Source organism: Triplophysa dalaica, chromosome 9 (assembly GCF_015846415.1).
Source record: "Triplophysa dalaica isolate WHDGS20190420 chromosome 9, ASM1584641v1, whole genome shotgun sequence".
In the NCBI taxonomy this organism is placed as follows: Eukaryota; Metazoa; Chordata; class Actinopteri; order Cypriniformes; family Nemacheilidae; genus Triplophysa; species Triplophysa dalaica.
Window position 1 is genome coordinate 10333714 of NC_079550.1, and position 21892 is coordinate 10355605.

The 21892-nt window shown below is 37.8% G+C and overlaps 2 protein-coding genes across 3 annotated transcripts in view; one reads left to right on the top strand and one right to left on the bottom strand.

Moving 5' to 3' along the window:
• Positions 1-7880, bottom strand: part of hip1 (huntingtin interacting protein 1) — a 30098-nt gene extending 22218 nt beyond the window's left edge. Inside the window, exon 1 of one of the 2 annotated variants that reach the window (XM_056756811.1) lies at positions 7501-7880. In XM_056756811.1, coding sequence (XP_056612789.1) covers positions 7501-7620 — 120 coding nt within the window. In that variant the 5' untranslated portion in view covers positions 7621-7880. Of the gene's footprint in view, positions 1-1412; positions 1867-7500 lie in introns of those variants that run through there. The other variant, XM_056756812.1, reaches the window with a different exon arrangement.
• Positions 7881-11307: 3427 nt separating this feature from the next.
• Positions 11308-21782, top strand: clptm1 (CLPTM1 regulator of GABA type A receptor forward trafficking). Its single transcript, XM_056756391.1, has 14 exons — positions 11308-11410; positions 15096-15220; positions 15952-16075; positions 16413-16571; positions 16741-16858; positions 16995-17080; positions 17591-17711; positions 17996-18240; positions 18374-18467; positions 18545-18735; positions 19174-19269; positions 19367-19502; positions 20278-20445; positions 20625-21782. The coding sequence occupies exons 1-14, from the start codon at positions 11357-11359 to the stop codon at positions 20795-20797; spliced, it is 1890 nt and encodes a 629-aa protein (XP_056612369.1). The 5' UTR covers positions 11308-11356; the 3' UTR covers positions 20798-21782.
• Positions 21783-21892: the final 110 nt, after the last annotated feature.

Below are 21892 nucleotides of genomic sequence, written 5' to 3' on the forward strand. Positions count from 1 at the left end.
AACCCAGAAGGCACTGCTCAAATCCAAAAAGTGCTTCAGTGGAAATTACATCAATTATCGACGTTTCACAAAGCTTTAGCCTCCTAGCTTGCACAAACACACACAGCTCCGGTGGGCATCCCAGGACCCCACTCAAGCAGAGACATGTTTTCATACCACGCTCAGGCGGAGCATGACATGAGGGATTTGAGAACGAACAGATATCATTCGCAGAATGTGATAGCTGGTCAGAAGTCAAAGCAGAGGGGGTGCAGCAAAGTCAAAACTAAAAGCAAAATAAAACAGCCGGTACTGTCTTTGGGCCTGTCTCAGGATCAACACTGGATCCAAAGACTGATACGGTCAAAATTCAACAGTCAAGGCCACATGTTTTATGAATGCCTGTCAGAACCAAGATGCCCCCGGTGTGGGTGACGGTGGTAGGGTGAGAACACAAGAGAAGCCCGGCTGATCGTATTGCACATGCTTTACAACTGTACAATAAGACAAGACTGAAATAAAAAGTCACAAAAAAATCTCTTCCGGTAATGGTACCGTTCATCAAAGAATGATTGTGTAACCGTGTTTCCAATTCAAACAATTCTGACTGAAAACAACCATCACTCGCTTTATTTTCCATGGTTTAGTTTGTTGGTTACAACGCAAGGTTGTGGGTTCAATCCCAGGGGATTGCAAATAATAAATGTATAGGATAAAGCAATGTAAGTCGCTTTGGATAAAAGCGTCTGCCAAATGCTTTAATGTTAATGTTATTTGTAGTAAAACTATACTGATACACATATAACACGTGTGCAGTCACATACTACACTTTTACTATAACATAATATTCCCACATACATTTTCCTAAGGATGCATTGCGAGTAAACAGAAGGTTATCAAACAAATGTAACTATCCAAACAAAGACCAACAGCCAACGCTTTCACGAGCAGACTAAATATAAAGGCAACAGCACAGCTTTTACAGTCCCCAAAGCACCTATAAAGTTTGCATTAGTTGCACAATGAAGACATCAATACAGTCGTGTGTTCTTGTTGACCACACGCTCTGAAATCACTTGTGCACTTTAAACGCACCAACACTGTTTGCATGCATTTCGCACCGACAAAGCATGCTTATATTCGCCCACTCGCCATGAAAAGCCGCTCATTCTTCGTTGGGAATGTTTTGGGAAATTCTTGATGAGCCCGGCCGACGTAAAGCTGGCTAATGCGCTAACTATTTCGCAGCGTTTCCTCACTCGCGTCATTCTGCATTGCAACTCTGCGGGACTGTTACTTCAACGCAACAATGTAACGCGCAATATTATTCTCGATACAATTTAACCCCGCGAACAACCATCGCGAACCCCTCCCCACCCCCCAAAACACGTCGATCAGCGTTGGCTAACATTCCCATTTCGTCGATCACCTACCATTTTATTTGAATCCATAGTTCAGCGGGGATATATGGAAGCTTGGGTGAATCCGTCCCCTGTGTGGAGTTAAAAGCAGGGAAAGGGAGACGAGTCCGATCAGGCAGGCGGAGGCAGGCGGAACGGTCCGTTAACTCAACATGTGTCCCGGTTTGATACCGATGCGTCCCTCTTTCTCATTCTTCCCGTGCCGTGCTCTTTCCCCCTCGTCCTCGCCGCCCAGGAGCCGATTGGCAGATGGCTAGACTTTCATCGCTCGATTCCTAGTCGTGGAAAAGAACGATCTAGAAAAGCATATTCCCAACCTAGGAAGAGGGGTGGCATTCCCATCCCAGAAGAGTGTGCGCGATTAACGGGTTACTGAAGCTCACGGTGAGGAGTTTTATTCATGTTACTTGTGTCGACTTAAAAGGAAATGAGGAGCGCGTCCACACAACACATCCTTCAAAAATCTCGCATCACTAAAAAACAGAAGTTCATGTGATGTAATAACACACAAGAAGCCATGACGTAATAGCATCCAGCAAACGGTAAACATCGCGGCAGATATGCATTATGAATTAATCTCGCTTTTCCTAAAGCAAGTTTCTTGATAAAGCATACAATATGTAAAACTGATTATTTATCTCAACTATACAAGATTTACACTTTACAAGGACAATTTTATTAAACAGAGAAAATACTGATCATGCATAATGTTAAACTATAAAGCATCGTGTTTATATCTTTGTTTACATTTTAATGCATTCAGTCACGTTCGCAAGACGTTACTTGAGCGAATGGCGCCCTCCTTTGGCTGCTTTTAAATTTAGTATGTGCAGCATTCAACTTGTGTAAAAGAAGAACTGACATACAGTGAGGTTTAATTAAAGACAGTGTTAGGTTTAAATATAGCCTCGAGACTACGAGATGTGTCTTCAGTATGACATCAAGTAAATACATTTACATTTAGGCATTTGGCAGACGCTTTTATCCAAAGCGACTTACATTTCTTTATCCTATACATTTTACATAGGTATTTGCAATTCCCTGGAATCGAACCCACAACCAATGCTCTTACCACTGAGCTATACTCAAATAGTCAGAGCTTAGCAAAAACGATGAGCCTCTGGTGTGAAACAAGTTGAAATTTGTCTTGTGTTTGTACATGCGTTTTTACTGCAAACATTTGTTTTCAGTTTTTTATGGTAAAATTATCATTATTGAAGGCATTAGTCAGAATGGGGTAAAAAGTTTTACAAATAAGTTTTATTCTGTAATCGTACGTTGCTAGAAACAGCTATCATTTTTAAAATGTGGATATTACACATGATGGCTAAACAAATGATGGCCAACACAACTTGTGTATTTAAGCTTAATTCAATGTAAATAAATCTCATTTCATTTCTTATTTTACTGTCTGTTGTAAAAACAAACATAAAACAGTTTACGTTCAAGGTGCAATTAATTAAAAAAAAAAAAAACAAGATTAGTTAAGCTGGACATGATATCAACGTTTTCCACTGAAAATGTGTTAATTGTTCAAAATGTGTCAAAATGGCTAAAACGGAGCATCTTCTCAAAACAAAGCATGCTCTTTACTAGCATCCACTTCCTGGTACCGTGTGGTAGGCCCATCGGGACGGTTTACACTGCTGTGCTTTATTGGTCAAACATGCCAAGTGTGACACTATGCCGGTTGTGTACTGACATTGTCACTGAATCAGTGAACAGACATCCATGTCTAACTGACCATAAGCCTGAAAATATTTTGGGTTTGGGAAAGCATGCAACACTACTGTAAACGACAAATATCTTTATAGCCCATTTAAGATAAGAAAAGACGTGGCAAAGTTACATACGGTCATTCCGAGCACAATGTATCAAAGATCACTGTATATGACATCATGTCAAGAGCCTGCGTCCATTGACCTTTACTAATACACATACAGCCCTCCCTCCAAAAAAAAGAGTTAGTTCTAACATTTGTGATGAGTGTTGGGAATAAAATAAAATATTTTTGAGCTGAGAATAACTACAGCAATATTGACTACAGTAATGTCCATGGTTGTGTAATTTGTTATTCATTTATACTTTATTTCTGCAACTGGTTGCATTAATGGTCTGGTATGTGATTTTAACACGCTTCATGGCACAGACATCTGGCTGCCAGCCAAACCTGCACAGGATTTTTAATCCACAGCAAGAGAGCCAAGGCCAGAGGCTAGACCTTGCACATTCTGCTGTCTCAGGACTTTTCATAAATGCCCTACTGCAGTCTATGACACAAAAAATACCTCCCCACTCCAGATTAAAGAGCACACTCAAATCTGACCACGAAAAGTGTATCACGGATGTAAATCAAGCTTATAAAGCAGTGTAAAAAGTCAAATACTGATGAGGAGGTTATAGGGAGGCTTGTGTTGGCTATGTGTTGGTAAATCCTGGAAAAACACAGGCCCTCCTCCCCAGAATTCCTCAACATAACCAACACAGGAAGGATCACAAACGTAACTGATTTGAAACAATGCACGTTGGGAAAAACTCTGTGACGCATTTCAGAACAAAAAACACAATACTGAAGAAAAATGTAGGACAGGACATGATTATCTAACCGGGATTGGAATTTTGAAAAGCGGACATTCCATATGGGAATTCAATCAAACCTGAAAGCTAATGTATTATATGTGCCTAGAAAAGTATTTTAGCTATTTTCATATTGGCTTTATATGACTCTTGACTGATTTGTAGGTTCCTTATCCTGTCATTTCATCCCTGTTGATTCTGATGCTGGCCGTATGCGCCTTTGCTATAGACTTTGACCTAAACAAAGATTAACTACATAGAATTCCTTCACATGAAACCTATGGTAAGTAAATGCTAGTCTTCCATCATCCAGCCACAAGGCAAACCGTGCTCATGTCATTACAGAGAACCACACTAACATCCTCTCATTTAAAACAGGCTGAACTCATACCACAAAAGACACATTAATCTAAACATAGCGTTCCAAGGGCAGAAAAGAGACGGGATATTATGGGATCAGACTTCCTCTAGGCATGCTAGCTGATTAGCACTGCTTACAATAGCGTTTCCCTCAGAGACCTGATTCTTTTTCAGTGTTAATACGTGTATGTTCATTTCTGAAATAATTCAGTTAATGAAAATTTTAGATTTTATAATGAGAAAATCTAATTTAAGAAATTCTAAATTACTTTAAGACATCAATGAGATTAAATGAAGTATTAATAAAAAATAAGTATAATTATTTACAATACTTAATATTTTTTTTTTATGATGGCAGTTTGAAGTTGTAGCTGCGCTTACTTATTATGCGTCTACTATTATCTCTGACCAAAACAATCCTTTATTGTTTGATATCGGTCGCAAAAGCAGTCTTAACAAAATCAGACTAAAACAGCTTCAAACAACTATAAATTTAAGAATTCAGTAATAATAAGGTCTCCTCACTAATCAAATACATTTACTCAGTAACTTTTAATGAAAGTTAACACTCCATTATCATTGCTTTATCAAAATGGTCTTACTCTTTCTATACAATGTATGGACTGTACTGAATTCAACCTTTTTTGTGTTTTTCTTTTCTTTTTGTTTTCTTCCTGTAGAGCTGCTTTGAAACCATGCAATATTGTGAAAAGCGCTATATAAATAAAATTGTCTCAAAACATTTGCTCAAGTCTCCTGAGAATAAAATCCACTAATGTCTCAGAAGAAAGCTCAACAGTGTCACTAGCTGAGTTTGTGGCCTGTATCACGAAGCTGGTTTTGGTTTTTGTAAGTTTTGTATATTTGCATACTCTTGAGTTTTTGGGCTCAAGAAGGTGGATAGGTTTTAAGCTGGTTTAATCGCCATGGTAATTTAGGCTACACCGCTAGCTTGCCGTTTTATTCTGGCTCTGAGAAAAGTTTGGTATATCTCTCGCTCCAAATTTAAAAAAGTGATAAGGGAAAATATTTTGCTACCAAGTGTTTATTTGTACTGTATATTTATATTTATTGATTATAAATCAAAACACATTCATATAATTATTATACGAGTTGATAATTAATATTAATATTAAAATTAATTTTAAAGTAATGAAGCATACATATCATCATTTGATCTTATTGTAAACCTATATTAATCATTTAAATTCAGTTGATTCTGTATTGATATAGCAGCCTTCTCAAACTTTCACTGCACTGTAGCAGTGTTTATTTCAGAATTGTTAATGTGTTTCAATTCAGGACATTTTTTCATTATGATATCTTCAACAGATGATACTCGCGAGAAGTCAATCAAACTGATGAGGCTTTCCATGTTCCATGCGATTGGCTGTTTGCCGCACGTGTCGCACTTTCAGGTGCACGCGCCTCACAAACTCTGAATCAAACCTGAGTTGACAGAGAAAGTTTATACCGAGCGTTGTGCTTCAGCTGACCCTGATCTAAACCAGGTTGGGTTTGCCTGGTTTGGTCAACCCAAAACTTACTCTGCAACTCAGCGTTTGTTCCTCTCGTTTCATGATACAAGCGACTGATTTGCTAAGTTTGCAATAAAAAGTCAATATTATTTAAGATGCCTTTATATGAACTATATGAACATTCCTCATTAAATGTACCCAAATCTACTTTTTATCTTACATTTATTTTAATTTACAGCTCCATAATCTTTATACAATAACAACAGTCTCAGTTGTTTCCATTTATATTTCCCATTTAAGCAATTTTGGGAGAAACACCTCAGACGTTTCAAATAAAAATAACACTATTAAATTAAAATCTAAAAGCATGAAGCACAAACTCATATTTAGAGACCGCTCCAGTGACAGGTCCTAAAATGGTTCAAAGGCGCATGCGTCCTGCTAATCCATGTCACTGGCCTAGTTGTAAACAGTAGAATTATGAGCGCTTGAGTCAAACGTGATGCTGCATACCGTGGGAAGAGTTACTATGCCAAAACCCGCCAAAATTTTACATTGATGCAGTGAAATCTACAACTAGAAGGAAGGAAAGAACCGGTCAGTTGTGATGTATTATATAGTATTTGAAACCCAGCAGTGGGGCAGCAGACTGCAGCTTCATTCGTGTGACCTACTTTTCTCGATCGCTGTCTCTGGATGGGGAGGGGAGACCCCCAGAGAAGTGAGAAGAGTGCATGAACAATGAGAACGCATTCTCCATACTTCACAACACACTTTCTCAAGCACTGCATTATTCAAAGCGTAAACACTGTACAACCACTTGCGGAAAATAAAAACCATTGAACTGCTTGTGTGTAAATAAGGTGCATTTAACACAATCTACATTTCTCTCAAATACGTAGATCTATATTACTCTTATGGCTATATCAGAACTCATGACCATCAAGCGTATTGGATTTACAGTAGCGTCTATAAATCTCTAAAAGCTTTTATACACCTGCTCAATATGTGGACATCAGATTGAAAACTCATTCAGAAAGGATCTGTTCATACAACATATTGATGAGGTAGACCTCACGTCATATCATGAAAAGTATATTTTAAATATATTAAGTATATTATTGGAATGAATTCCATGTAATTTAATACTTAATGAAGTTTAACCTCACTGAGAACCAAAGCTGAACTTTGCTCTCAACATAAATGATTAGAAGTTGAATTGACTGACAGATAAAGATGTCTAACAAGTTCATGATCAAATGTTTACAAATCTGAGGCCACATTTAAAATGCCCTAAATTACAGTTTTTAATGGTCATGCAAATAAACATTCATTTTTGGTTTCTCCAGACAACTGAGACAAGCGTTAGTGAGGCTTCGTGCAATTGACTTTGACAAACAAACAAGCGCTAGAGAGTCAACTTTGATTTATTTTAATAAGAAAGCAGAGAACTTACACTTCAAATAACCTCATATTTTTACAACAACAAAACTGATGTTTTCATGCGTGCACATGTCTTATTCACTGTGTTCAGGAAAATAACAACAGTTGTTTCTTTGCAACTACTCTATTGATATAACGTTACGCAGTTTGTTTGTTCATCGTTCTGTTGCTGTGAATGAACGAGTTTGCGATCAAAGAGCTTGTTCTTGCATTAAAACGTGCCTTTGACTCCAATGTCTTACCTGACTACGCTCGAAGTTTTCCTTTTCAACTTCCATACTGTTGGCACCGCCAGCGCGGCGGGTCAAGACTTTGGGAATCGGGTTCGGGACTTGCTGTATTGAACTCTTGACGCGATCCATTCCTGTGGGAAAATCCAAAGCACGCGGCCGACGTTTATTTCTTAAAACAGAATAAACAGTTTGTTTAAAGAGACTGTGGCTTTATGATGACCACAGGAATTCCAAGCCCTCAAAAACGTTATCACAAAAGGTCATTTTCTGCGTCCACCGCCCAAGAATATTCCCACTGCTGTGTACGGCCGCGCGCACATTCCCAGATCTATAAGCAAACGTCACGACGCCGTCTCGCGCGATATACTATACATATCAGCAAACGCTCATAGCGAGACGAGGATTAAACTAACACAAGCTCCTCCCATCGGTTAAAGTCACTGGAGGATACTCATTAGACCCCGCCCTAAAAAACTGTTATGTTGACATACAATCACCTAAAGGATTATTAGGAACTCCTGTTCAATTTCTTATTAATGCACATATGGTGGTGGTGTAATGGTGTGGGGGATGTTTTCTTGGCGGCTTTAGGCACCTTAGTGCCAATTGGGCATCGTTTAAATGCCACGGCCTACCTGAGCATTGTTGGTGACCATGTCCATCCCTTTATGACCACCATGTACCCATCCTCTGATGGCTACTTCCAGCAGGATAATGCACCATGTCACAAAGCTCGAATCATTTCAAATTGGTTTCTTGAACATGACGATGAGTTCACTGTACTAAAATGGCCCCCACAGTCAGATCTCAACCCAATAGAGCATCTCTGGGATGTGGTGGAACGGGAGCTTCGTGCATCCCACAAATCTCCATCAACTGCAAGATGCTATCCTATCAATCACATCCAGTGTGACCAACATGATGACTAATTATTAAAATTAACAAAGAGTTTTTAAAATGAAAATATTCAGAGTTTGTGAAAATTAGATCACTAATATAAGAGGTCCAAAAGGTTGACACCGCTATAAAAATATTCCTGGGTTTTGGAGGTTGCTCTGGATGGCATGGGGTTAGCAATTTTAATATTGTATAGCCTACCGGTGCCTATCTGGGTGTATAGGATACTTTAGTCTAAATTTCCCTGCGATGCAAATTATATCAGATAGCAGAGTCAGAGTTTTGTTTGAATGATTCGGGAGAATGGTAGTGTGGAGTCATTTCAGTCTGGCTATGCTAAGTGATCCTAATCCTCACTTCTTTCAGCACACAACACAGTAAGCACAACAATAATGTTAAAATTAATACAGTGAATACTGACACCAAAAGATCTGACAATTTGGTAGCGTTATTAAGATTTCACCTCATACTGCTGCAATACTGGCTTGCTGCAACACAAGTTGCAGTGTTCTGCAAAAGAAAAGTGACAATTTTAGAGTACATTGTGCTACTTAATATGATGTGTCTTTTTTCTTATCTTGCAATTCATTGCATCTATCTCTGTGATTGTTGTTAAGATAAAATATTATCAGCATCGGGATTGGAAGCCTCTTATATATACAATTAATTAAATTGTAATTTTTAGTAATTAAAATACATAAAACCTAAAAACGATCATCCTAAAAAAAAATTGTATAGACTATGCTGCCGATGGAATTCCAATCCTGCCAAAATTAAAAGAAATAACTACAAATATAAATCCTTGAAGAAATGTAAAAAAGCGAAAATAAGAAAATGAACACAGAAATTAATTTGATAAAAATATAAAAATGAATGAAAAATAGATGTTTAGACTTATTTTTTATTTTATTCAAACCTGTATATATATATATATATATATATATTTATATTTCAACATTTATACATTTCCACATTTATTTATTTCTACATTTATTTATGTACATTTTTGTGTCCATATGGTAATGAGGGGGCGTGTCTGAAATAGCAGTCGAGAACAGAGAGCTGCTGTAGGTCACAGGCAAACTCTAAGGCCACAATAACATCTTGGGCTTTGACAAAATGACATGCAAGAGATGAGTGTTACCAGATGAAACAATAATATAGTACATTACTGTAGTAAACCGCAGCATTCTACTATAGTAATATATACTGTAGTGGACTAGTATTTACTACAGTAGGATTTAAAGGAATAGTTCTGTCAAAAACTCAAATTTGCCGAACTATCCCTTTAAGGAAATAAAACATGATTTAATCATAGTGAAAGTGTAGAAAACATGTTTTTCGGCAGATTTGTATGACCACAGTTCCACTACAAATACCATGGTTAACTCTGGTTACTCTAGCAACACCATGGTTACATTGTGGTTACAATGGCTTAACTATTGGCCATTTTATTTGTTTTAATTGAAAGTAAAACCATGGTTTATTTTCACAATGAAACACTGTAGTATCTGGGAATTTTATCACACTTTACTATAGTAAATACTATGGTGTAAGCATTATCAGGGCTATTCAGGCACCTGTTCATCATTTTAAAGTAATTTAACCATGGTGTTGCTACAGTTAACCATGGTGTTTGTAGTAGAACGGTGGTCACATAAATCCAAATAGTAAATACTATAGTGCACTACAGTATATATTATAGTGCTTCTATTGTTTACATAATTTGTAAGTCACTTTGGATAAAACAAATATTATTTGGATAATAACTGCAAATGTAAATGTTACTTTAGGATATAGTATGCTGCTATAGTAAATTCTGTAATGCACAATTATTGTTATATATTATTGTGACCCCTGTGGCCTACAGCAGCACTCTGTGCTTGACGGCTATCTTTGAAGCAAGTTACACCCACTCAGTACCATATAGAAACAGACATGTATAAATAAATAAATACATAAATGTGAAAACAAATAAATATGAACTGTAAAAATGCGGAAATACATATTAACATACACACATAAAATATATATAAAAATGTATAAATAAATACATATTTAAATAAATAAATAATACAAATAAATTGAAATATCTATTTTTCATTAATTTTTACATTTATAGAAAATTATTTTCTGTATTTATTTACTTATTTTCGCTTTTCTAAATTCATCATAGATTTATTTGAGGCTGGATTGGAATTTCATAATAGCTGCTTGTGCTTTGAATAGATAACCGAATATATATTTATCATATTTATTGTTTTCACAGTTCATCTTACCTTTCTTTTAGCAAACTCTCTATCCATCTGTGGTATTCAAATCACTGCATTGCCCAAATTGCCCTGGGAAAGTTTAAATAACAAAAAATGTAGATGTATATATTCAGTATATGACAAATGTTTTACAGCATGATTTTGTGAAAAAGTAAAGCGTCCAGTGTTTCAATGTATCCATAAAATACTTTCTGCTATTTTTTTATTTCTTTACAAACAACAATTAAAAAACCCCAAATTAATCAGGAGAATGTAATCTGTAACTCACTGTTTTATAGTCTGGCGACATCTAGTGGTTGTACAACACTACAACACTAGTTTAGTGCTCTGCAGTGTTTAATATTTGCATTTATATTTACAAGTAGAACAGTACACTCATTGCATGACATTTGTGTTGAGGAGGACAGCGCAATATAGGCCACAAAATAGTAGATATTCTATCAAAACCAGATATAAAAGCTAATAAAGTCATTATAAAGACATAATTAAGATTGTATATGTTATTTTTTAAAGCCTGTCTATAACAATTACATCGTTACTTCGTGAGACAAATAAATGTAAAGTACGATATGTGATCACACTGAAACGTCGCGTTCAGTGAGACGGTAATCTCAGACATATTGGTCAGACAGGAAATCTCGCGATATCGCAGATTGCATACCACCACATTACAGTGTGCGATAGAGAGAGGTAAGATGGCGGCGCAGGAGACCCAAGCAACACAGGAGCTCTCCGTAAGCAACGGAGAGGTAAGAATAGTCGAAATTATGAAGTCTACCCATCAGATAAACGTTCCAACGATCGACCATAGCATAATTTATCCAAACAAGCGAGTGAACTAATACTTCGTGTACGTTTTAAAGAGAAAACCCAGATTGCCGGTCTGAATCAGCGACCCCTTTAATTCAGCATGCAGTGGGGGAGAAATGTTGCCTGAGTCACGAAGGGTCTGTCGGTTCGTATCGTGTGATTTCTTTTAACCGGGACGCTTCGTTTTCACAGCACATAACAAGGACAACCAGTTTGGTCAATTTAGTGCTCACTTATGTTATATTTCATATTCCACTTTGCTGGCTATCTGAACAGCATTTTTGGGCATCGTCACGATCGAGCCCCTATCGATGCTATGAAACGATCGCTTGATAGGCAGCTTGCTAGATTCAGAGAAGCAGTCCGTGTTATTTATGGACGTACATATATTTATATCTATAGTTTATGTGATTCGCGTTAGCATTTTAGCTAACTAGCTGCTGTTAACATCACATGTCAAAGCAGTTTGAAGACGGTTGAGTGTTGTTCCTCCCTGTCCATTAATAAGATGACGTGAGTGTATGTAGAAATGACGGCATGTGACTTGTGTTTTGAGGAATACGATTTGTTACGATTAGACCAGCGCGTGTGCTGTCAGCTAATTGGTTTAAGGGTTATGTGCACTTTTGAAGCTTCATACAGAGCCTAATCCCAGCCAATAGCCTACAAGCATTTTTAAGCGAACGTGGGGATCTTATCTCCTAGTTTAGTGTGTTTTTGGACCTGAACTACAGCTTTCATTAGTGGTAAATCATGTTGTCCTGCTGGAATTATGAGCCTTTATAGCAAGGTTAGCTCTGCTTTTATGAATGAATAACTCTGGTCAATCATTACACCGCTTATAGAGGTCATAAGAGAGGTTATGAATCAGAGGTTGCGCATGTTCACCTTTTCTCAAAACATAAGGTGGGCTGCCTAATGTAAACAAGAGTCCACTTTGACTTCTCAAGCTTTTTAAAGGGGTCATATGGCGCTAATACGTGTTTTTCAGTGTCTTTGGTGTGTTATAAGTTGCGCATGCATGAATTAGACATGTGAAATTGCTAAAATTAAAGTGTCGGAAACAAAAGATGCATTCTATGTAAAAGCGAATGCTCACACGGACCTGCCTGAAACGTCTCGTGTAACTACACCCCCACAAATCTACGTAATTTCATGGTATGATTTGACTAAGACCGCCCAAATGTATACGCAAGTAAGTGGGCGTACCTGTCAGTACTATTGGTTTGGAACCTGATGTTCCAAATATGGTAAGAGGTGTTACATTTCGGTCACAAGCTTGCCGTATTCGACCAATCATTACGCACTGGTTAACTGGGCAATCATAGCACACCTCGCTTTTCAGAGAAAAAAATCTGTGCGTTTCAGAGAGGCAGGGCAAAAAGGAGATACAAACATGCACGGTATGTGGAAAATACAGCGTTATTGTACCTTAAATCATGTATACACATTGCATTACATCTAAAACAAACGATAATATTCGTTTTAATCATGTCATATGACCCCTTTACATTTCCATGTAATGTAGAAAACTGGCCTGGTGTCTTTTGTTTGTTTCAATAACATGTCTAGCAGAAAGGCATAAAAAGTACACATATTGTGAACATGATTCAGAGTTGGGGGCTGTGTCCACCAAGGCGTTCCTCCTGGCGTACGGCTTATTTTTTTTGGAACGGCGTGTTTTTTTAAATGCGAGCAGCTGGGGGGTTTTTCACACGCTCAATGCCAGCCTTTGACCGGGTGCCCAGAGTTGAAAAATGCTCATTGTGGGGCAGAACGCTGGCCTGCAGTGGGCGTTTTCAGCCGCCTAAAAGCACCTCAGTGGAGACAGCCTCTTAGACATGTTTTATGGGCCAGTCAGTAGGATTAAGTTTAGGGTCTGTGTTAGGCATGGGTTATGGGGTTTTATACCAAGTGCTAAATTATTGGTAGAGTTTAGGTTAGGTTTACTGCACAATAACAAGTATGTATAGGTGCAGGCAGGTGTGCATTTACATGATTTCCATTTTCATGACCACAACATTGAGATATGACTGCTGTATGAGCCACTTGCCATCTTTGGTGATTTCGCTGTATTTTTGTATTTTGTAATATTTACCTCATTCAGCATTGTGCTTCATTTAGTCGTCCCAAGCAAATTGCTTTTAGATCGACTACAAGATCATATTGGTAGTTGCTTTAGGATATTGAGAAAATATTTTTTTTCCTTGTTTGGATGTGTAGTTTACTTATTCCGAGTGATGGAGAATAATTATGGTTGGATGTCTTTCGCTGGCTAGTTAAGTTATCAATGGTGTAACTTACACAATCTACAAGAATAATACAAAACTTCCCCTAAACTTCAGTAATGCATAAGCATAGAACAAGCTTTTAAAATCTAAAACCTGCTTCTTATAATCCTTGATTGAACCTGACATCTTTTTGTTTAAAGGAGAGGTTGTTCGAACGGTATCACTAGATGTTAAATAAGTCTGGTGTCCCCAGAGTGTGTATGTTTTAGCTAAAAAAACACCACAGATCTTTTAATATACCATGGGCTACATGCCCACTTTTGCATGTGAGGAAAAACGCGCTGTTTTGGTGTGTGTCTCTTTAAATGCACGAGAGCTGCTAGTCTCCGCCCCCCTTTTAGCGGAAAACGTGCTGTGTGAGCCTGTGCATCTAGCGACAAAACAATAAGTAGAGAAACAGGGTCTCGTCTTTGAACACCAAACACATTGTTTTGGATATGCACACCTGTTTCCCCCGGGGCCATTCGCGAAGCCCCTCCGGTCCCTGTTGGGAGAGAGAACCGCGTCGCGTGTTTACAAACCAATCACACAGTTTTCTGAAGCGAAGATTCTCAAGACAAACGCATCGCTATTTCTCTAAATTAAAATTAAATTACAAAGAACAATCCCGTCGCATGTTTACAAGCCACACATATTGCTTTCTAATAGTGAACGGACAAACATCTCGCGGTGACATTTTATCAACTTTTAAGTTGCTGCTGGTCCCTGGGGTCTTAGTTAAAAAATACCTGTACTTACAATGTCTTTATTTGCAGCTTTGCCTCGTTCAGTCTGGATGATTTCCTTTGAAAACTAAATAAATCCATCGCTCTCTTGTCTCCTGTAAGACTGTGAACACTGTTCTGTGCAGCCAACAACACAACAGTTCGTAAGCTTTGCTACTTTTGCCAAGATGTTGGAACTTCACACATGTGAAAACAAAAATGGCGGTGGCGCAATGGGTGAACACATTCAGAACACGAGGCGGAAATATTATAATAAAAAAGGCTACTTGCGTCAGTTAAGGATTTGTCTTTTTCACGTTTTCTGAGTTGGCAGGTGCACTACAGACCTGATTTTAGCATTTAAACATGGAAAAAGTCTGTTTTACAAGAAATGACCCCTTTAAGCATCTAGTTCGTATTACATTTACATTATTGCATTTGGCAATAACAATTTAATCCAGAACTGCTTCCAGCGCATAAAAGCTATACATTAATCCTGGGAATTGAACCTATGACCTTGCCTTTGCAAGTGCCATGCTTGACCAGTTGACTAACAAGAAAGCCTACGGTAAAAGTTTCAGATATTTCTTTGGAGTAATTTTGTTCATCATTTTGAACTTTCTTTGCAGGTAAGCAGTAATGGGGAGGCAGCCTCAGGTCAGTTAGTTCAGACAGATGCAACAGGTCCGGACGCCCAACAGCAGCCACAACAGCAGCCCAATGCCTGGCAGGTGATCAAAGGTGTCCTCTTTAGGTGAGTCCTACATGTAGTGAGCCTGTGTCATTTGAATAGTGTCCGACCATGTGCGCTGTCTGTGGTTAGTCATATATGCATACATAAACCAGGTTTTATGTCGTTTTGGTTTTCCGATAAGGTATGAAACCCATTGGATATGTTACCTGCATGTGATGACATGTTTTTTTTAACATGTTTTAGATGTGATTGCATAGGTTTGAACATGGGAAAATACACAGGATTCAGTGCACTTGTGAAATTCATGTTTTCCACATGTGATCAGAAATTTTCTGTAAGGGAAAATGTAGATGGTATGAAGAATCCTGAACTTTCACTGTCTGCTATTGACTGCTGAGGTTTCTGATATTTTGACAACCCACATTTGAGCCCTGAGGGTTGTAATGCCTGGCAGATGTTCCCATGAGGGGAGCGTAACTGATCTCAGTGCTGTTCTCCAGGCTTTAATTGATGTCAAGGGTTTTTTCTCTCACCAGAGCTTACTTATTACAACATTATAACTTATGAAAAATAACAGAATTAAGTTAACCATCAGATTTATAGTGAGGTTTATGATCTTCAGTGATATTTCCCCAAATGTACTCATTGGATAATTAGGTTGGACTTAACTAGACTGATTTAATGACTTATACATACATTTTTAAAATGAATGATGTTATAAGGCAAATGGTGTTGCATCGTATCACTGAAGTCTTACGTTAATGTGCTCTTAATGTTTATTTGTTTCTCAGGATATTTATAATCTGGGCTATAAGCAGTTGGTTCCGCAGAGGTACATCAACTCCAGATCCAAACACTCCCACTGGAGCTCCACGTGTGCCCAGCCGAAACCTCTTTCCCAAGGACACTCTTATGGTATTTGAAAGCCATTAGCAACAATTCTATATTGATTTATTTAATTCTAATATATTTAAATTGACTTTTATTATCATGATTTCTCCCCCAAATTATCACATCAGTACACAACAATTGAACTTTAAAAACACAGAAATTCAATAAACTTGAAAAATAGTACTACAAATAAATTCTTAAGTGGCTGCAGTACATAAACTTTCTGAAACGTTCAGGCCCGCTTTCACCGATAAAGATTCATTCCATTGTTTTTTGTGTCGTTAAAATATCTGTTTTTACAACCTACTTTTGATAAAATAGTTAAAAACCGCACTCTTCCCTTTTCCCTATCTGTTTACAGGATTTCTATGTATATATCTCTGAGAATGAGATATTCACAGATTTCAACAACACAGAAGCGTTGGTCTGGTTTCAACAAGATCTGGTTTATGGAGACTGGACCACAGGGGACTCAGGAGATGGCTGTCATGAACAATATAAAGAGTTGGACCTTTCTGAGGTGAGATATGAATGCTGTCTTCTTTTTTTAGGATAAAGAATGGAGACACTGAGAACTGTATTGTCTAGTGTTTTGTAAATGCTACCTAGTGTGCGTTAGAGAGTTAATTGATTTAAAGGCAGTTACATAAATAATTGTGCATGTGTGTATATCTAATTGTGATGTACAGAGTGTGAAGCAGAACGGCTCCATATACATCCACGTTTACTTCACCAAGAGTGGCTTCCACCCAGACCCCAAACGCAAGGGCCAGTATCGCAGACTGGCCACTGTACATTCCACTCGAAGTGAGTTTGTTTTCTGTTATTTGACCAACCTTACACACAGTTTTGGGTTTGGGTCACACACACGTGGCTGGATCAGTTGATTCATAATACAAGACCAGTGAATCCACATAAAACTCTTCATTTATTTCTTCAACAGTGCTTAATAAGTACAAGAGGAGGAAGTTCCTCAAGACAAAGAACCTGTTGACAGGTGAGACGGAGGCAGATCCAGAAATGATCAAGGTGAGTTTTGATCCGACTATTTTATTTAGTTTAAAATAGGGCTGTCAAATGATTAGTCGCATCCAGAATAAAAGTTTGTGTTTGCATACATGTCTGTGTACTGTGCATAATAATTTTCTATTCATAAAGATACACACAAATGCATATATTTAAAATAAATATTAAAATGAATAAACATTTATATACAATTTCCATTATTGGTAGATATAAATAAATACACAGAAATATTTCCCAAATATGTATACATGATTACATTTATGTAAAATTAATAAACATCTATATACAATTTCATTATTGGTAAATATAAATAAATACACTAAATATGTATACATGAATGTGTTAACGAATACAAAATATATAGGCACAGTACACAGACTTTTATTATATAAACACAAACTTTCATTCTGGATTCAATTAATCGATTATTGTGTAAACTAGGGCTTAGAATATAAGCATCTTATTTTGTAGAAACATAACATTTCGATGTGTTGGGTTTTTGTGTGTTCCTAGCGGGCGGAAAGTCACGGCCCTGTGGAGATCATATCCCATTGGCATCCCAACCTCACCATCAACATGGTGGATGACCACACAGCCTGGGTGAAGGGGTCTGTTCCACCTCCACTTGACCAACGTATGTTTCTAACCCTACTGACTATTTCCTAAAAAATTACCCAGAAACTTATTTAAGGCTAAAATACACTACAAGACTTTTGTTCAGATTATGCCCAGATTTTCAGTCTGGACTTTTGCAGAAAGTCTGTGCCAGTCTGGAGATTTGATCAGTTTCTATCTGAAACTTTCAAAAAGTCTGCAAGTGTATGATGTCTAATTTTAAAATAATAAAAGTTCAGATTTTAAATGTCTTGTAGTATATTTCAGCCATTTGTAAACATCACCATTATGTGCTTCTCCCAGACGTGAAGTTTGACGCGGTGAGTGGAGACTACTACCCTATTGTTTACTTCAACGACTACTGGAACCTACAGAAGGACTACTACCCCATAAATGATACCCTGCAGAACCTGCCCCTCCGGATCATGTACTGCCCCCTCTCCCTGTGGCGATGGCAGCTGTATGCAGCTCAAAACGCTCGATCCCCCTGGAATTTCCTGGGAGATGACACGTACGAGCAGTCAGATGATGACCAGGACTCTGTTAAGGTTTGCATTCACTGAAACATCTTGACTTTTAAAAGTTTAGAGAATTGGGATAGATATTATCAATATGTAATATTTGAATAATGTTTGAATTGGAAAAATCTCTCATGTTATATGATATGGTTTCTCTCAACAGGTGGCTCTGCTCGAGACCAACCCTTATCTCCTGGGCCTGACTATAGTTGTTTCCATTGTGCATAGCATTTTTGAGTTTTTAGCCTTCAAGAACGGTAAATGAAGACATGCATACTTGCAATTTGTTTTGTGATGGTTCTGCTGTTGCCTCATTCTCTCATTTCATCCCCAGATATCCAGTTTTGGAACAGCCGTCAGTCTCTGGAGGGGCTGTCCGTGCGCTCCATCATATTTGGTGTGTTTCAGTCACTGATTGTTCTGCTTTACATACTGGACAACGAGACCAACTTCGTCGTTCAGGTCAGCGTGTTTATCGGCCTGCTCATCGACTTCTGGAAGATCACTAAAGTCATGGATGTCAAGGTGAGTGGCTAGTATTTTACTTAAAGGAACAGTTCACCCAGTAATGAAAATCCTGTCATTTACTCACACCCCGATTGTTCCCAATCTGTATAAATAAAGATCAGGATATTTGGAAGAATGCATTTAACCATACAGTTTTTGGCCACCATGGGAGGAAAAAGTGCTTTTTTTAAAAGAAAATATATTTTGAAGAATGTATGAATGCAAAAGGTTCTGGGGCACTTTTGACTACCATTGTCACTTTTCTTACTATGGTAGTCAATGGTCTGTTTGGTTATAAGCATTCTTCAAAATATCTTTCTCTGTGTTCTTCAGAAGGAATAAAAATTCTGAAAACTCGAGGGTGAGTAACTGATGACAGCACTTTTATTTGTGGGTGAACTATCCCTTTTAAGTGTTTTGGATCATGATATTAACTTTGGTTTGTTTCTTTCCCAGCTGGATAGAGAGAACAAGATTGCTGGAATATTCCCACGATTGGTATTCAATGACAAGTCCACGTATGTTAAGTCATCAACCAAAATCTATGATGATGTAAGGAAACTTTTATCTGCGGTTACATTTAGTTTAATAAAGTTATTGAAATTGCTCTTGTGTGCTTTTAAATGACATCTGTTGTCTGTTTTTCCAGATGGCCTTCAAGTACCTGTCCTGGCTGTTGTACCCTCTCTTTGGGTGTTATGCAGTTTATAGTTTAATGTATGTGGAGCACAAAGGCTGGTATTCTTGGGTGCTCAGTATGCTTTACGGGTTCTTGTTAACCTTCGGTAAGTTTAGTTTTGTTTCATGTTTATAACTGCTGTAAAAACAGGCGTTCTTGTGGTTATTAGCAATGCAATCTTTTGAGTCCTTGCCAGCACCAAAATAGCTCACATGCTCAAACAGGGGAACTCCAATTTCACATTACATGACAGAAGGATTTTCCACAGTATTGTAAAGTGAACTGTGTCGTGTAAAATCAAGTTACAGAAGTACGTGTGTAAGCACATTGATATGAGTTCAGCATATTGTTTCATATTAAGGTTGGATCTGCTTGCGTGTTGTGTAATACAAAACATTTTTGTCGTACTTCTATTTGCAAACTTTATCTTTGTCACATAAAGGTCCAGTGTGTAATTTTTTTGGAGGATCTGTTGACTGAAAACAGTTATGTATATTAAAATGCATTTCTGTGGTGTAAAAGGACCAGGATCAGGATGTTTCTACAGGAGCCCTAAACGGACAAACTGCTCTACAGAGAGCATTTAGTAAAAACATTATGTCCTTTAGCAAAGGAGCGAAAACGTGTTGACATCTTAGTCCCGTGTCAGCCAATGTAGTGCTTCGAAAAGGAGGGGTGTGTTGAACCTTTGGTTGCAATTCACCACCTCACGACTAGATGTCGCTAAATTCCATTCATATTATTCATAAAAAATCATTATTTGCTCAGAATAACACTAAAAATAATTTTCCAACCAGTCTTAAACTTTAATTGTATTTGTTCTATATGTTAGTATTAAAATTTTCCAATCTGATCATGTTCCTGTGTCATATTTCCTAAAGGTTTCATCACCATGACGCCACAGCTCTTCATAAACTACAAGATGAAGTCAGTAGCTCACCTTCCCTGGAGGATGCTCACCTACAAGGCCCTGAACACCTTTATAGATGACTTGTTTGCCTTTGTCATCAAGATGCCAATGATGTACAGAATAGGTTGTCTCAGAGATGGTGCGTGCTTGTGGATTTTTCCCCATTAAACTACATACTTTTGATTTGTTAGACTACATTCTACAATAACGTAGTCAGTATAAAAAAAAAAACTTACTTCTTGGCTCCATTTACAATCCGGTCTGTAATGGATAAAATGTTGCTGTATGTATTCTGAGATGATGCCATTTTCTCCCCAGATGTGGTGTTCTTTGTCTATCTGTATCAGCGCTGGATTTACAGAGTGGATCCCAACCGTGTCAACGAGTTCGGGACCAGCGGAGTGACCAGTGACAGCTCGGACCAGCCAGTGGCCGACGACACAACCGCTGCTATCACGGATAAATCAGAGGGGGAGAAGAAAAATGATTAACCTGTTTAATCCTCCACCTCGCCGTCTAGTCTCGTGAAGGTGTGTTAAGGCATCTTCAGGGCTGAGTTTATGTTTAATTGTCAGGGAAGGGAACTGGATTGATGGTATCACGCGAGAGACTGCAGAAGAAAGTTCAGTTGGACTTCCCTCCTCTTTGTGGGATCCACAGGGGACAGAAACTAATTCTATTTAATGTAGACTTCCTAAAATCGTTTTTTTTTTCAAACTCCCATATTTTTGCAGTCAAAGTGAAGTAAAATGTGATGTACTGTATTGTATTTTTTGGGTTGGTAACACTAATAATTTGGAGTAAGGTGGTCTGTAATGAAATCCCAGTGGCTGGTGTCAATAGGACAATTGCAGTACATATCATTTTTTCTTTGAAGTCCAAAAGTGAGGACAGAGAGGTCACACGTACCCTCACGTTTTTTCTCATTCGGTGTACTTGTTTTCTGTTCATTCCATGTGTTAAGGGGTACCAGGACCCAGTTGTGTAGCCAGTTCTGTTCAAACGCTACCTGTGCGAGAGAGACTTTCCACTTTTTTTAAATAATTGATGTTGCAAACTTGAACAAAAAATAAAGAAATAACAGCCTTGTAGGTATTAATATATAATTATATATTAATTTTATTAATAACAATGATTGTTTTTCTTGTTTCTAAGCTTCTGGATTTTCTTTTGTATGCTCTAAAACTGCACAGCGTCCCAAGCTTGTAAACGTAACCACACTGCGTTCAACTGTATCAAAAGCTGAATTGACGTTCCTTTACAGAAAACTTGTCCCATTACATTCACACTCCAAAGCTGGACCAGCATATGTCCCACATATGGGTGGGTACATGGCACGGTTCAAGGATATGCAAGACGAAATGCCTGATTTTTTTTTTTGGTGCCGTAATTCTAACTTTACTGGACTTTTGTTTTGGTACAGTTCAATTTGATCATTCATGTTTTTAGTAAAGCATAAGTGCAGTTTAAAGTGGATGTTGTGTTATTTGTGTGTATCGAGAGGTGTGTGTTGTAGATTTGGTTGAAGTATGCATTTTGCAGGTGTGACAGGCTCATCAAAAGTGTGTAAGGCCTATAACAAGAAA

Coding starts and splice junctions, on each gene's coding strand:
- clptm1 (XM_056756391.1), top strand. CDS start 11,357: ATGGCGGCGCAGGAGACCCAAGCAACACAGGAGCTCTCCGTAAGCAAC. Junction 16,076..16,412: donor TTCCCAAGGACACTCTTATG/GTATTTGAAAGC, acceptor ATCTGTTTACAG/GATTTCTATGTATATATCTC. Junction 17,081..17,590: donor CAGATCCAGAAATGATCAAG/GTGAGTTTTGAT, acceptor GTGTGTTCCTAG/CGGGCGGAAAGTCACGGCCC.